Raw genomic sequence first — 17,335 nt, forward strand, 5'->3', positions numbered from 1 at the left:
ACCAGTAGTAGTAACCCCTTATTGTGCAGTTTTGGTGAATGTCTGGTAGATTTCTAACAGTTTATGTGGCAAACAATTAATTTGTTCCAACTTGAGTCAATTTCCCCCAATTCAAACTAAACTACTGTATATATAAATTAGAAAACCTAGGATGCTTGCAACTTTTTCTCAGTATCTAGTTTCTGTTTTAAAAGGACTCGTGTGTTAAACGTGAATAATCTTGAAGTAATTGAAATAAAAAATAAAACATTGACAAGGTTTTGAGGCTTCAAGTGTAAAGCTTTTATTCCAGAGTAAAGAGACTCAATGTCAATACAGTCAGACAGTAATGATGGTCCTCATGTCCATCAGGTAAACACGGATCAAAACCTACACACTTAAACTCAAACTTAACACGTTTGTTAAGAATGCGATACCCAAAATGTGCAGGTTTTTCAGACCGACAGTACACAACAGACAGCAGTTAAAAATCATGGTAAATTTGTAAAAGCTAAACGAAGCAGCAGAGTGATGCATATATAAATAATATAATTTGGTTGTGTTGATTTGGTCCTGAGTGTCATCACTTATGGTTTGCATTTGGCACCCTGTAAATAAACATGATCAAAATCAAGTACATTCACCATCGGTGTTCTCACCAAGGCCGTATCAGGAGTTTAAAACGATGACGTAAGAAAACGCAGTAGAAAAACAGGCCCCATTATATTATAATGCACTTGAACTTTAGTCTCAGCTCCTTTGAAATCGAAAAAAACGGCTCAACCAACTTTGTCTTATTACAAAACCCACAAGGAGGAGGTAGTAGGAATGATTCATGTAAACAAGACATGCATCGATCAGCCATAACAATATGACCACTTGAAGGAATGTGGAGTAACACTGATCATTTCATCATGGCTGGGATCTTTTTATGCAGGCAGTTACTGGGCCACTGTATGTTTTGAACATCTTTGCACAAAGGGGCAAATTGTAATTTGCAAATTACTGACTGCAGGGGTCGTTGTCGATCAAAACTTCTCTGATTCACTGACGCTCATTGATGCAGAGGAGTGAAGGCAGACTGATCCCACAAATAAAATACTGTATCCCAAGCTGTAGAAATAAAACCAGCAGTCATGGTTCTATTATGGGTGACCGGTGTTTGTGTGCCATTTAGTTTGTGTATAGGAGAGTGTTAACATCGTACAAATTTAAATTCGTAACAATTATTCAGAAATCGAGAGTTCCAAATGCAGCTTGTTCTGTTGGAGTGTAGAAAAATTTGACATTGGCTTGATTTTTTTTTTTTTTTTCAAAGGAAACTCCTGAGAAAGTAGAAAGATGACAACAACAAACAAAATCCCAGCTCAGAGTTTTTAGACTCTCCTGAAACTGAAATAAATTAATCTAACTGTGTCATGCACTACTATTGCATTCAGGGTGAATTACTGCGCCCTTGGGAAACATGAAGGCTTGAAGTAATGAGTGCTTGCGGGTGCTCGCGCTGAGCACCTCCAACACGTCTGGTTCCCAAAGGTCGGCTTCACTCCTGCAGCAGAGTGATGTCAACGTCGTCGTGGACGCCCTGGAGGAGCAGCTCGCCCTGGAAGCTGATCACCTTCTTCCTCTTGGCGGCCTTCAGGGTGCCCACCAGGGCCTCAAAGATGTTGGCACATCGGTCGTCATGGAACAAGACCCCAAACTTCACACTGACTTGACCATCAGTATCTGAAAGGATTGATTATTGATTGTTTAATCTCAAGTTGAAAATAAATCTAAGTCTTCAAATTCGTGCTCACTTTTTGAGCCGAGTCTCTGAATCTCCTCCACCAGCAGTTTGACTTCATGCTCCACATTCATTGTTGCTGGAAAATAAAAACACACTATTACAGATTTCATTGAACAGGGTTTTCACACTTTTTTCACAATGATTTTTCAAAACTTTTCCAACATATTTGACCAGTGTTTTAGGGCTACCAACTTTGGTCGTTTCGTCAACTAATTGTTCAATGTTGTCATGGTCGACCAAGATTTTCATTGGTCGACCAGCAACAGTGTCAGTTTCAATACCGTTTAAAAAAAAAAAAATGCAATGCACTTACAGTATATAGGCGATAAGCATTAAATATCAAATATTATTTATTTAATGCCTAAACATGATTCTAGTCCAGCAACAGCTGTGTGAGTGAGTGCTGGCTGCAAAAAATAAATATGTCATTTGTATGAGGAAAAAATAGGTTTTAATTGTCGATTTCAGGTCGGGCACAGATATATATAGCCAATGTCTCTCGGACCTGTAGGTTTCACTTTTGCTTTGACGCGTTCTGGTCAAAGCTTGAATAAGGTTCATATCATAAATGGTCTGTGTTTAAAAGCAAATCAGTACCACAAAAAGCCAAAACTAAATATTTGTCTCTATTTTTCTTTCTCCTCGTCCTCCTCTGCACCTGCTCATTCATTCTACGTTTTTTCTTTTTCTTGGTCGACTAATCTCTACGTGTGCCATAGTCTTGGTCGACTAACCATTTCCTTGGTTGACTACAGCCCTACACATTTTTATGACTTGGTTCTGAACCACTAAGGTCTTTTCAAGACCATTAGAGCGCAAAAATGCATGAGTCTTTCCAGTGTACTAATGTAGCAGTGGTCTGACAGTGTCCCACCGTGAATAGCAAAAATGTGGCACAGCAGGGGATGCAAGTTGTGTTCATCACTGTATTTATCATAACATCATACAATGGCGCACTTGCCTTTGACACCCATTTTGCATCATTTTTTCAGTAACGATTCATCAGCTATTGAATGTAACGTTAAACAACAACTACTCACTAAGTGCTACCGTGTTTAGTTACAAGATTATTTCACAAATTTGTGAGGTCTCATGATTTCCACTTAATGATGCTGCTGCTGGTACGCAGCACTTTCAATTTGAGATAACATTGGATATCTTTGGGGTAGGGCTGGGTGATTTTGCCTAAAAAAAAATCTCTGATTTTTTAAAGAAAATTTAAAGTTTTGATTCGATTTTTTTTTTCTATGCAATTATTGCTGTGATTGTCCTCAACAGTTCAAATGCATACAACAATCCCAAAATAAAAAGTAAATGAGGCTCTGTCATCCAACAATTTCAAGCTTTAACCCAGGTTTAAGCAAAAGTGCAACAGCAACTTCACAGTAGCTTAAATTTTCTGATTAATAAATCAGATAACTACATATTTTATAACATAATAAACTCTTCCCTTAGCATCTCAGTATAGTGTGAATAAAACATTAAACATGCCTGTGGCACACATATAGCCTACTCAAAAACTAAACAAATGTAAACAACGAGGGGGCGGGCTCACATCACGCTACAGTAACCCACAAGGACGGAGCTCGAATTTGCAAAATAAAAATCGTTTTTATCTACAAATTCAATAAATCAATTAAATCGATTTTATGCCCAGCCCTACTTTAATATATTCTAAACATTGAAATAAAAAAGGCTACATTTCCAAAACAGTTAAATTAATCCATGACTTTTCAAGACTGGAAAATCGTTTTGTCAAATTCCATAACTTTTCCAGGAATTTCATGACCGTGGGGACCCTGATTGATTTACAACTTTAAAAAAAAGGGACCCATATCTTGTAAAAAGCACAGTAACTTAAACTTCCCTCCGTTTCCTCAACTGATACAGAATCAACTCAAAGACGTTTCCGCTCTCATCTCAAGAAGCTTCTTTAATCAAAAACTGAGATTTACAGTCGAAGTTGTTTAGCTTTAACAAACCTATTACAGAGCCTTTGATTTTCTGTGATGGAAAAAAACTGTGTTCAAGTTCTGGAAAAAAACTCAACCTGACCTGGTTTTGTAATAAAATGGCCCCAACATGACACAGAAAAGCCTCATTTGCATTTTCTTGAAACAATATCTCACATTTACACTATTATTCACCAGAAAATGACTGATTGAATGTCTAGAAAGTGTGACAAACGGATCCTGTTAAAAATATTGCTCTACGTGTAACTCTAATAACCCTAATGTTAAATGTTTGGTACAATTTGTGGAAGTCTAATAGCCAGTAGAGTCTTCTAAACAGGGAACGATGCTGAACAAAAACTAAAGAGAAATGGGTGAAAAGACGCAGAAATCGATAAACCCTGAAAAGTTTGAAATGCAAAATCGGAGGCTCTAGATCAGACGTGGGCCACATGCGGCCGGGGCCCTCACTCTAATTTTGAGCAGCCCCTGAAGTAAATGCCCAAAATGAGTGCAAAACAGATACAAAATTACAGAAACATAAAAAAACATAAATAACTACAACAACAAAAACAACACCAAATGAGAAAACAATGCATAAAATTACAAAACATAAACAAAAACACACAAAACAACAAAAAACAAATGAAATGAGAAGAAAACACATGAAACGACAGTAAAAACACAAGACAACAACAGAAACCTCAAAATGAGAAAGAAATGACACAAAACGACTATAAAAAAGAATAAATTACATCAAAAGCACATTGAATGACAACACAAACATATTGTTCTTCCCTGTGTTAATGCTCAGATTGGTCATTATTCTAAATGCCGACATGAATGTTGATAATGTGGCTCTCAGATCAAAAAATCTTTTTTTTTGTGGTCCTGCTGTGATAAAAGTTGCCCACCTCTGCTCTAGATATTGGAGACATTGTGTCTCAACCCTCTTCCTCTGTTCAAAGAAGGTCCTTCCTGTTTTACAAAGATGACTTCTCAAACAAACTGTTATTACTTCCAGGATGTGTACAACACTGTCCTTAAAGGAACGCTCTGTTTCCTTCACATGTAGGTGAACTGCTGCATCTTAACCTGAGCTGTACAGTGTAGCGGTTGCTTGGGTTCTCCGATGTACATGATTGTGCACTCCTCAGTGCATTGGACTGCATTGTTACTTTGTTCTCTTTCTATCTGTGTAATACATAAATTCCTAAACTACGCTACGAACATGCTACATATTTATGAATTGTTGTGATATTAATACGTAGCAGTACTTATGTTTGCTATATATACTACAATAGTCCTAAACTACGTTACGGACTAACTCACCCTAAACTATGTTACGGACAAACTAACCCTAAACTACGTTACAGACTAACTAACCCTAACCCTAAACTATGTTACGTACTAACTAACCCTAACCTAAACGACGTTACGGACTATCTAAACCTAAACTACGTTACGGACCATCTAACCCTAACCGTAACCCTGAACTACGTTACAAACTAACTAACCCTAACCTAGGGCTGGGCGATATATCGAATATACTCGATATATCGCAGCTTGTAGTCTGTGCGGTGTTGAAAATGACCATACCGTTAAAGTCGCGGACTTTTTTTTTTTTTAAATATCTTAGTGGCATTATGCACAAAAGGTGCACTTAAATTTAGTGTTGTTTTGAAATGTCATCTTAATGACAACATGCACAAAAGGGCACTATTTGTTTTAAAATATTGTAGTGGCATTATGTACAAAAAGTGCACTTTAATTTTGTGTTTTGAAATGCCATGTGAGTTGCATCCTGCACTAATGTCTTGTTTTGAAATGTCTCTGTGACAATTTTGCACAGAACGTGCACTTTCTGTTGACAATTTTATGTTTGAGCCACTCACTGTTTAATAAATACAGTTATGTCAACTTTGACTTAGTTGTGATATCCCCTTTTTTGCATGAAAGTTTAAAATTGGCATATATTAATGCAGTATGATCAAGAATGTTTTAATGTAGACATATAGAATCATCATACTGGTGTGATTTTGTGCATCAAAGTGTTAATTCAAGGGTAATGCAAAATATCGAGATATATATCGTGACATGGCCTAAAAATATCGCGGTATTTATAAAAGGCCATATCGCCCAGCCCTACCCTAAACTATGTTACATACTAACTAAACCTAACCTAAACCCTAACCCTAAACTATGTTACATACTAACTAAACCTAACCTAAACCCTAAGACTAAACTATGTTAGACTATCTAAACCTAAACTACATTACAGACTAACTAACCCTAACCCTAAACTACGTTACGTACCAACTAACCCTAACCTAAACTACGTTACGGACTAACGAACCCTAAACTACGTTACGGACTAACGAACCCTAAACTACGTTACGGGCCATCTAACCCTAACCGTAACCCTGAACTACGTTACCGACTAACTAACCCTAACTGTAACCCTAACACTAAACTACTTTACGGACTAACTAACCCTAACACACGTTCCGGACTAACTAACCCTAACCCCTAACCTTCTGAAGTGGATTTTAATTTGTTGCCACCATAAATTTGTGCGTGTATCGCTTGTTCAGCCAGTTTGTCTTCAAATTTGAATGTACGGAATGGTCACATGACTTCCGCTAACGTCATAGGCCACGTACAAATAGCACCAAGGGTTGTGGCTACGTACAGATAGCCACTTTGGGGCAGTGGCTATCTGCACGGTAGCCAAATCAATATACCAACATTCTCTCCGTATGCAGCGACCCTCATTGCCCAGTTTAGGTCACGTGACTAAAACTAAACCTAACCGTGAACCTAACCCTAAAATTTGTTGCGATATAGGGTTATAACCTAACCCTATGTAGGTGTACTTTGGTAACTTCATAAATAGCACTGGTGGTTGTCCGTATCTATTTGTACGGTTGCCATACAAATAGACACTTTCTATATTAAATGTGGAAAGTGTCTATTTGTGCGGTTGCTGTACGGACAAGCCCTGGTGCTATTGGTACGATTACCTAAGTACACGTCCGTAGCGGTTAGGTTATAATCCAATATCGCAACAAATTTTAGGGTTTGTCTTAGTCACACGACCTAAACTGGCCAATGACTGACCTATCACGTGACCTAAACTGGCCAAATAGGGTGGCTGCGTACGGAAAAAATGTTAGTATATTGATACGTTTTGATTGACTGTAGGGATAGCCACTGCCTATATTAAATGTATCTCAGAATTGAGTTTTAAATGCATAAAAGACTTGCTACATTATCTAAAATACTTGCATTTACCTTGGAAATATCGTCAACACGGTCATGTCTCAAAAAAAAAATGCAATAAATGGAATGTAAGAAGAAATTATGTTATTCCAAAGCAAGTTTGGAAAAGAGGATACTTAAATAAAATCACAATGTTGACACAAAATACCAAGAAAAGCCACCCAGAAGTCTTACATAATTGCAAACAACTCGTGCCAAATCGATAGATTTTAAAAAGCTTTAACAACCTGTAGCAGCACTATGACATGCAAGCTTCAACACGAACAGGGCGGATGCCTCAATGCGGAAGTGCAATGCTAGCGTGCACAGCTAACCCTAACTAAGCAAAAATATGACTAAATATGGGTTTTATGAAAATGTTTGGACATTTTCTTTAGTGTAGATTTAAAGTCACAGTGTGGTAAAGTTTTAAAGACTTTAGGTTAATTAAAAAAATGTTCCTACAAGCCTTAAAACCGGTAAACCTCCGAGCTTACGCCGTCAAACACACGATCCAGAGTCCACACACAGTTCAATAAAACGACGTGATACGCAACAAATAGAAATACGTATAAAAAGCAGAATATAAAAGGTATAAAATAAAGCTTTATATATACATTTTTGCCTGGATACTTGGTGATATTTTAGCTCGAGAATAGGAGACAGACTACTTACTTGTGATGAATCAAGACACCGGTGTATGGGGATGATACGTTCAAAGACTGTAGAGAAATTTGACAATCATTGTCTGTATTAGAACAAGGTCAAACACGAGTGAAAATTAATTTTGATAACTATAAAATTAAATAAAAATGAATTACAGTGTCATAGTTTGACAAATCATAGGGTCAATTAGAGATTCATTCAACCAATTTGTTTTATTTATACTTCGGGTTATATCAAATATGGCAACAATTTAGAAATATTAAAGCATATTAGTTCCTTATCACGTAATATGACGTCTCTAAAGAAATGTCAAAGTTCGTATTTCTTCTTTTTTTATTTGTTAATCTCTGTTTAATATTTATTTGACCGCCTATACGTGTTCAACCAGGATTAAATTTTAAACCCGTGTAATGATAATACTGTATAATATCGTTTTTGTCTTTGCTTATTTAAAGTTGAACTATTTGCATTTAAATTTTAAATTTATTTAAAAATAAACTACTTAGTGGCAAATGCAGCGCGTCACACTGATAAATTGTTTTAGTTTTCAATGTAAAATTTTTTTTTTTTCCAATAGTTATGAAGGCAGCATTGAAGCTGTTCTGACTTCACTGTGACAGCTTGTGATGCTTTCAGGGTCCATATAAGGTGCTGGAGACAGAAGTTGGTGAGGTTGGCTCTGCCCTTCCTCTTAAGACATCTTAGCTGTGTCCATTTACAACCGTCCACGAATAGCCTTTTAAAAAAAACAAAAAAAAAAGAAATAATTTTAAATTATTAAACACAATAAAACTTTTGAATGTATTTTTCAACCAAGGCTTACGGTTGCTTAGTATATAATTTACTTAATGTCAATAGTTTGACAGATAGGTTACTTTTTCCACTTCTACAGGAACTACTTTACACACTATTGCATGTAAACCCAGCAATTTCATACAAGCTTGTTCAGAAGATGATATTATGTGTCAGTAAACTCATATTGTGACTAAAAGGGGCGGAGTTAATTGTTCAAGGACGACTGAGACAAACAACATGACTCTTTTTCCACTATTTTTTAACTTTTGGTATGATCTTGCAAAATAAAAATGATGAACTCTGCTGTAACTTAATTTTATATTTAGCAAAATGCTTTATCCACAAAAAATAGAGAATTAAAATCACCCCCCAAATGTATTGTTTTCTTAAACGAATTAAACTTGTATATGAAGACTTTAAAAAATCCAAAAGAAAAAAATATATATGATACTCTAAAACAATTCTCCACTGAATTAGATAGACAGAATTTATGTGAATTTTCAATTGCGTCAAGGATTGCCTTGAACTTTATTGTTTATTACTGTGTATTTTTTTCTTTTTTTAATCTCTTGTTTTAATTTTAAATGAGCGACATCTTGATTGATATTTGCCTGCTTTTGTTTTATTTTTGATGTGATTCTTTTTTTCAAATATATTCCCTGTTTTGTTGTATTGTTTTATTTTGTTTTCTATGATTGTTTACCACAATACTGTTTAATCTTGTGTGAAGTGAACAAATGCTAAGTAAAAGTTGCTTGAAGTTGCTGTTCCCTTGCAAGTTCTTAATTTAGTTTTTTGTTGTAAATTGTAGAATACCATATTTGTTTTTTTCTTATACACATTTGTCAATTAAAAAATTCAAAATAAATAACAAACAACACATGCGTTTATTAATGCTGTAAGACAAAAAAAATAAACTGTACCAATTCAATTTCGTACTACAGAATTGTTTGAAATATTAAAATGAAGTTTTATACAGGAAAGAGCGCAGCTTTTATTTTGAAATATCTCCTCACAGGCCAAGCAAGCTCGTGCTGAGTCGACAGTCCAGTGACGTCACAAAAATCAAGTTTACCAAGCGCAATCCCAGAAGTTAGCCACGTTATCTTTCAAAATAACACCCTTTTAAACGATTGAAAGCTTATTCACCTCATTTTGGACAAAGTGCTTTCCTTTTAATATATAAGCAGACTGAGTTTATGTTGTATTTGGTTTATTCATCTTTAAATCATGCTACTTGTTCCCAGACGAGGGGTGTATGTAGAAACATTTTTGTATTTTATTTGATTAGGTCATAAAAACAAAATGAACTTTGTTTATCACTTGAAGGCATATTTAATGTGTACCCTGCCTTTCATTTCGAGCAGGAAGAGATGATTTAACAAGCAGAATCAATATTAAATCAATAAATGTTATATGATATCGCTGTACGTGAAGACATAATTGAACGCCCTCATTTTCAAACACTGTTTACCCCTTTTATTTTGAAAGGCTTTTGGGAAGCAGCTCGTAGATTCCGGGCACCTGACGCTGGTGGCAGGAATGGCGGCTATGATTACCAGAGGAAGGATCCCGAAGACCCCGAAACTTTACTCGTGACGGCCCCGCGCTGGAAGTCCAGTCTGGCAGGCCGCCCAAACTGCACCGCGAGACGGATTACAGCCCGAGAAAGCACCGGAACGAGGGAGCCGACACGGTGGAGGTGGGCGCCGGTTAGCTTGACGTTAGTGCTGCTGACTTTGATTCGAGGTAGCCGATAGTTAGCGCGCTACTCTAGCCAGTAGTGGCTGTTTAGCTCTGCCGGCCCAACAAGTTCACTAAGTGGCGGAAAGAGCTTCCTGCTCCATCCTCCAGGCCTGGCTCTGTCCTCCCGCAGAGATCCACACAGGGCGAGACAAACGGGGCGACACGCTGAGTCTGTGCGGAGAGAACATTAGCAGCTAACGCTAGCTGAGTTCCTCAAGTCTCGCCCATTTTGGGGATCCTGTCCCGGCTTCCACCAGCCGACCATTCCTGCTCCAGGGCTCGATCACCATGGAAAGCCTGACGCTGAGCGATGTCGAGCAGAAGTACTACTCGGATTTGTTCGTCTACTGTGATACGGACAACACCAAGAAAGTGGCGTCTAACGGGAGGGTCCTGGACCTGTTCCGGGCCGCCCAGCTTCCTAGTGAAGTGGTTCTGCAGGTGAGACGTGCTCTGTTGGCCTCCCCCATACCGAGTTGTCATCGGTTCACTGTCAGACACAGTTAGCAGGGCTACACCGTCACACAGACACACCTACTAATAACAGACAAACAGACCCTTTAAAAAGGACAGCTGAGGAAAGTTTACTACTGTCAGTCAACCATTCTGATGTATATGTGTTAGAATTAATAAAATAAAAATAAAAAACAAACAAAACAAAAGATTGACCTCTAAATATCCTGGTGAAACATGCTATCTAGCATTCTAAAGCGTTGTCTTTGTAGGTTCATGGTCATGGCCACTTACATATGAGTAATTCGCTTTCGATAATAAAAGAAGGCCGTAGCTGTTGATACGGAAGCGTATCAATAGACTGCCAGTCTATGCATACGCAGCGCCCCTCATTGGCCAGTTTAGGTGAAACTGGCCAATCAGGGAAACCCTTTTATTTTAGCCCTAACCCAGGAAATACTCTAAAATGTTTGTGAATTTTGTTTTGTATATGTATTTTTAAAGGTGGAATGTGCTGTTAAAAATGTTGAATTGAAAAAATATATATGACAAAAGCGGGATTTGAACCCTCGGCAGCGAAGGAATAATCCATGAGTGTGGCACCTTAGACCACTCAGCTATCCTGACTCGGTGGAAACCCAGGCACATTACACTCATGTAGACAAAGTCCGGAAAACGTACCCATAGTCCCTGGGGTCTATGGATACGTTTTCGTTTCAATAGACACTTCCATAAAATAATATTTCAATCTGAATACGAGATTTCTCAAAGTAAAGAACCATTTACTCATATATAATGTCTTTGTCATGGAGACCAAACTGTTGTGCTTTTATTTAATTCCATCCATCTCTACCACCTGCTTTTGTCTTCCCTTTGTCTTTGTTGTAAAAACAGGGGTTGGTGACTTTGTAGTTTGCACACGACTTTGTCTTCAGGCAGAGGAAGTCCAAGTGATTGACAGCATCATTTGCCAACTATTACTAGTTTGGACTGTGATCTACTTCTAAAATAGCCTGGAGGACCTTATTTCCACCTCCATGACTTTTAAAAAGAATCCTGAATATGCAATTAATGCTGCAATGTAATATTGTGGCAAGCAATACATGTTTAAGATGAAATGAGTCAATATAAAAGAGTTATACTCTAAATATATTCTATTTACTTTTTCTATAAATCAGCCACTGTGGTAATTCACAAATCTTTAAATTGTCACACAGCAATGAAAGCAAAATCCAATCGTCTGTATGTTATAGAAAACTGAATTACTTATCAGAAGTAATTTATTAGGTTCAATGACTCCTTAAGAAAACATATTAAAATATATATAATTTTCAATAATTTAAAAGAGGAAGAAGGGATTAGAAGCATTAACAGTTACTTCTTTGATGTGAATTAAAAGGACAGTTCAGCAGTAAAATCTATAAGCTTTAAGCTCCTCCTCAGTCCAAAACTCTCCTTTGTGTCGTGGCATAAACCTCCACTAACCAGCAGAACAGGGCTGTCCACCAGCTTTTTGTTTTGCGTCCCGCATTTTCATCCCTCCCTGCTATGGAAACGTTTCAGACACACTTACTGCTAAAGTCAGGGAATCTCATCATCACTGTTGCCATCACTGGGCAGCGATTGTATTGCAAACCCAAAATCTTCTTCAAACACAGATATTTATTCTAAAACAAACAGACAGAAGTCTGACATTATTCAGGTATGACAGCAACTCTTTCCAGGGTTGTTGCTCTGGTTCTTTCACTGCGTGTCATGAGTTGCCAGTGAAACTGCAGCGACCCATTCTTGTGACTTGTTCTTTCAGCAGGCCAATATTTGCAGTTTGTGAGTCAGCATCCTTTTCAAGGTCAACAAAGGAAGCAATGTGTTGCTGCGACGATCGGGCAGTGTGTTCGCTGTGTAGCTCTGCTTTAAAAATGTACAGTTAGCTTAGCTGCGTATCAGCTAGTCTGCCTGTGGGACTCACAGCCATGGTGTTATGTTGTAACAGGCTGGGAATAGTGATGGCTGCTTTCTGTCGACAGTTTTTCAGTGACGTGCACAACAATGAAGGACGCAATCTTCTGTTATTGCTCCTCTACAGCTTTATTTATCTTGTTATTGTTCTTATTCCCATAACTACACAATGTGTTGTTAAATTTCTTGTTTGTTTTTCGGTGCTTTATTTTGCTCAGGCCATTAGTTTTTAGGATACCTGAACATCTGGCAAGGAATTAACATAAATTAAGCATTATTTGTTGAGGTTTAAAGAAGACTATTATCCTTTGGTTAATAAGAGAATCACATCATTAAATGTGAATCCATTGGAGAATCAACAGAAGAAACATTCAACTGGAAATGGGGAGTTCAAGTTCTTCCCTTAATGACTTTTATAAATGATAGCAAAATTAGAACATTATATGATTTCAATCAAGCATTTCCATGTCAGACATTTCCCATTCAAACTTTTAACCAGAACAATATAATCTTATTTTTATGTTGAAGCTATTTTCTAGGTTTGAATAATGTAATTTTTTTTTTTTTTTACCTTAAAGTTGGTAATTAAGTTGTTGTTTATTTAAAGACAAACTTGTTTCTTTTTGTGGGATTTATTTATTTGATAATTTGCACCATTGACTGTAAAAAGAATGGACGGGACAAGCTCCCCGGTGGAGTGAAGCTTTTTTTTTTAGATCTCCCCTTGCTGATTGGCTGCAGTATAGGTCATAAACCCCGCCTCCTCAATGATAACAGATGGGATCCGATGTGGGTCAAACTGTGAAGTTAAAATACTCGTCACATAATTTTTATCCAAAGCTAAACTCTACTGTGATCATTAGTTATTATTAGGGGTGTGTATTGCCTGGCATCTGGCGATACGATTTGGATCCCGATACATAGGTCACGATATGATACATCCCGACATTAAAGTATATTGCGATTTTTTGAATATGCATATACTGTAGATATCACTTAAGAAACAACTTATCTGTAAATGTGTACACCTTCACGAGAACATTATGTATGAAATATATTTTATTGACATATTTTCCACTCAAAACATTGTCTTTAACAAGTAGTGCCAACAACTTAAAATAAAAAAATAACATACAATCTGCCTGTGGCTTTTAAACCAACTTTGACTTTAGTGCATCATGACTTTAGTGCAACTTAACTGAGGTATATGCCTAGAACAACAAATAAATGCAGAAAGTTTGTACTTTGTTTTTAGATTTTTTTGAAAAAACACAAGCTGGTCAACATGCCCATGTTTCAGTGCACTTCTTTGTGCAGTTACAATGTCTCCTGCTGTGGAAAATACTTTCCTGGTTAAATAAAGGTAAAAAAAAAAAATATATATATATATATATATTTTTTTTTTAAAATTTTTTTTTTAATTAAAAAATATCGATATGGATGCATTTAGAATCGATCCGAGAACCACGCAACGTAATATCGCGATATATCGCAGAATTAATTTTTTTTCAACACCGCTAGTTATTATCACCTTACATTGTGTTCAAGTGCTTATTTTTCTGCGGAGTTTGTTTTAAATAAGTTATTTGAGGTTGAAAAACAGGATTTTACGTCATATATGACGATGACTGACAGCCGCAGATCTTGCGTAGCTCTCTTTGTGAATAGCAGTGAGTCGTGAAGGAAAGCCAAGGCGCCATTTAACGAGATATGAGTTGAAATATATGGTGGTTTTGTACAAACCTCTATGATCTGAACAAGACGTTGCCCCATGGACATTGATTTGAGTTTTTTGCTACAACTACTCGCCACAGATTCTCTGATTCTGTTATGTCTGTGTTTTTTTCTTTTCCTTGTCCAGGGTCGCCCCATAAACTAAAGCACACATGCTCTCAAATGTAGTTTCTAATTCTAACTATTGTTTAACATTTTTTTTTGTGTAGGTCATGTTTGGATTTTCTGTCACCCTGTCACAGAAGTAAACATTCAAACAGTTGTAGGATTTAAAGCCGATGGAGACGATAAACGGATAAAAACATTGTGTAGGCCTCATATAGTCAAGGATTATTTACTCACAAGTCACAATCAAATGTAGAAGGTTGGGATTACCACTTTAAGGTCTATTCTAATCTCCACTGTAAACACTCGTTTTTTGACATTGTTGAAAACGTTTTGCGCATTGCATTGTGGGACATGGAGTCCTATAGACAGATGCATAGAAGTGTTTTCCCTTAATTCTTACTGTAAATTCTTGTTTCTTTGCCAGACATGGAGGACAGTGAATCATTAAACACCTCTTTTTTTTTTTTTCTAGTTTGGCGGAGTGAGGTGACATCACGGGGAACAGACATTCAGTTTTGGCCGGATTCGGATGTTTTTGTGTCAACCCCAAAATAAAAATCCAACATTGCTTTCAGTGATAAAAACACCAGAAATCTGTTGGGAAGTAACTTTGGCAGAGTTTTTGTAGCAAACACAAGAGATCACAATAAGAATGAAGTATAAAAGCAGTTCTATGCATCCGTCTACAGGACTACACATCCCACAATGCAATGTGCAAAACTTTTCTAACAATGTCAATAAATCGAGTGTTTGCAGAGGAGATCAAAACAAACTTTTGAGCGGCAAATTCAACCTGTTGCATGTTAAGTTTTTTCAAGCAAATGATCCTCCATTAATCAATCTCTGAGGCCTACACTGTTGAAAAAATAGCTTTAAACCATCTCCTCCTTTCTAATTAAAATGAATGTCCAGATAAGAAGTTGAGTGGTTTTATTTAAACACTGACATATTGAAATATTCCTGTGTCCCTGTGTGTGGATTTAGATCACAGAGTTATGTGGAGCCACCCGGTTGGGTCACTTTGGGCGGAGCCAATTCTACATCGCTTTGAGGCTGATCGCCGTCGCCCAGGCAGGGCTGCCTCTGAGGGTGGAAAGCCTCAACTCAGGTTAGATGAAAATCCAGATCCATTGTCTTCAGCACAACTTTCTAAGGACTTTAAATCTAAAGCTGAACTTAAGCTTGAGTTGGTTTCACAAAACAAACAGCAGGGAAACTTGATTAGTGTGTCGACTAGCATGCGGGAAGTAAAGACTTCTGTGTACAGTTTGAACCTGTTTTCCATTATCATTTCTCAACAAACGCTTATAGTTGTAGCCCTGGAGGGTTTGACAACCATGTTTTGTTTTTATGGTTTGTGCATGGTGCGACTTTTCCTATAAAATCCAATATGTCACAATGACAACAAGAAACTGTCACTGGTTTGGTTTGAATTATTACAACACTCGACTGAAATGATTTCATAAGTTGATGCCAATATGAGGAAGCACACAGCTCACTTCCTCCCAGCGTGAGCAGTGATGATTGCTCTAATTTAGGGCGTGCATGATAATGTGTAACTTGGGTTCTTCAAACGTAGATCCTGTATCAGCAGGTGCTTTGGTTAGTTATTGATTAGTTTCGGTGAGAAGTCGCATCACTTTGTCATCACATTATGTGTTTCAACTCACACACAATGCTTCACACAGGGCTGCATTTAAGTTACTTCACTGTTGGATCAATGTCTTCATACAATCCCCTTTTTTATATCAGCAATCTAACCCTGTAGCCTTGCTGTACATTTGATCAATACGAAGGCTGATGATGAATTTCAAAATGAAAATATAGATTTTTCTTTTTTGCAGCTCTTGAAAACTGTCAACACTCTGAGAGTTGTAAAGTATTAACTATTACTGGGAAACCAGTGGCTTGGAAATACTTGTGGCTTGTCTTGTCAGATGTCAAACAAGCTTGGAAGTGCAGGAATAACATCGAGCCTCAACCGGGGACGGGAAACTTTTATCATAGTGGGAGCCACAAAAATGTGAACGTCTCCAAGTGCCACATTATCAACATTCATGTCAACGTTTAGAATAATAGCTAATCTGAGCATTAATACAGGAAAAAACAAAGGGTATTGTCTTCTTTTGTTGTTGTTGAGTCTTTAGTCATTTTGTGTATTGATACATCATATTGGGAATTTATGTCATTTTATTAGTTTCTGTCATATTTTTTTGCATTTTATGAGCCTTGTTCTCTGTTTTGTTTGTATTGTTTTGTGTATTTTCTGTAATTTAGTTGGTATTTTGTATGTATTTGGAGTCATTGTGTAAATGTGTTGTTTTGTCTGTACTCATCTTGTGTGTTAGTTATTTTGTGTGTTTTTGGAATCTTTTTGTCTGTTTTTGATACTTGTGCTTTTTTTGTGTTTTTTTTTTTTTTTTAGATATGTTGTGTATTCAATCAATCAATCAATCAATCAATCAATCTTTATTTGTATAGCGCCAAATCATAACCAATGGTATCTCAAGGCACTTTACAGTAGAGCAGTCTTAAGGACGGACTCTTCATTTTATGGATACACACATATGCATATATACGTATATGCACATACATATGTATCCCACACCCAACATGAATTCATCATTAGGCTTATGTTAGGCTTCATAGTCTTCCTTCCATTTTGAAGAATTATAATTTTGGGGCATTTGTTTTGTGGACTGTGGGGTCTCCAATTGCTCATGTCTGCTCTATATGCTCATACAAAAGGTTTATTTACATTCTATATTTTTAGCATTGTAGTCAAAGCCATGTTGGGTTGACTTGTTTGTTTGTCATTTATGAGGATGAAGCTTCCTGTTATGAGTTCTTCTCACTGTTTGTTCCTCTTGTACCAGTGTCACTTATTTTTACA

At 37.0% G+C, this 17,335-nt stretch overlaps 2 protein-coding genes across 5 annotated transcripts in view; one reads left to right on the forward strand and one right to left on the reverse strand.

Annotated features, from left to right (window-relative positions):
- Positions 1 to 1,166: 1,166 nt before the first annotated feature.
- Positions 1,167 to 7,709, reverse strand: abracl (ABRA C-terminal like). Its single transcript, XM_028439564.1, has 3 exons — positions 7,657 to 7,709; positions 1,779 to 1,844; positions 1,167 to 1,707 (listed from the first exon to the last, which is right to left on the reverse strand). Exons 2-3 carry the CDS (start codon positions 1,837 to 1,839, stop codon positions 1,523 to 1,525), a joined length of 246 nt encoding a protein of 81 aa, XP_028295365.1. The 5' UTR covers positions 1,840 to 1,844; positions 7,657 to 7,709; the 3' UTR covers positions 1,167 to 1,522.
- Positions 7,710 to 9,948: 2,239 nt separating this feature from the next.
- reps1 (RALBP1 associated Eps domain containing 1) overlaps positions 9,949 to 17,335 on the forward strand; it is a 29,792-nt gene continuing 22,405 nt past the window's right edge. For all 4 annotated transcript variants that reach the window (XM_028439916.1, XM_028439917.1, XM_028439918.1 and 1 more), the window contains exons 1-2: positions 9,949 to 10,629; positions 15,427 to 15,550. In XM_028439916.1, the coding sequence (XP_028295717.1) occupies positions 10,477 to 10,629; positions 15,427 to 15,550 (277 nt within the window). In that variant the 5' untranslated portion in view covers positions 9,949 to 10,476. The remainder of the gene's footprint in view (positions 10,630 to 15,426; positions 15,551 to 17,335) is intronic.

This window comes from Gouania willdenowi, chromosome 24 (genome assembly GCF_900634775.1).
Source record: "Gouania willdenowi chromosome 24, fGouWil2.1, whole genome shotgun sequence".
Taxonomy (NCBI): domain Eukaryota; kingdom Metazoa; phylum Chordata; class Actinopteri; order Blenniiformes; family Gobiesocidae; genus Gouania; species Gouania willdenowi.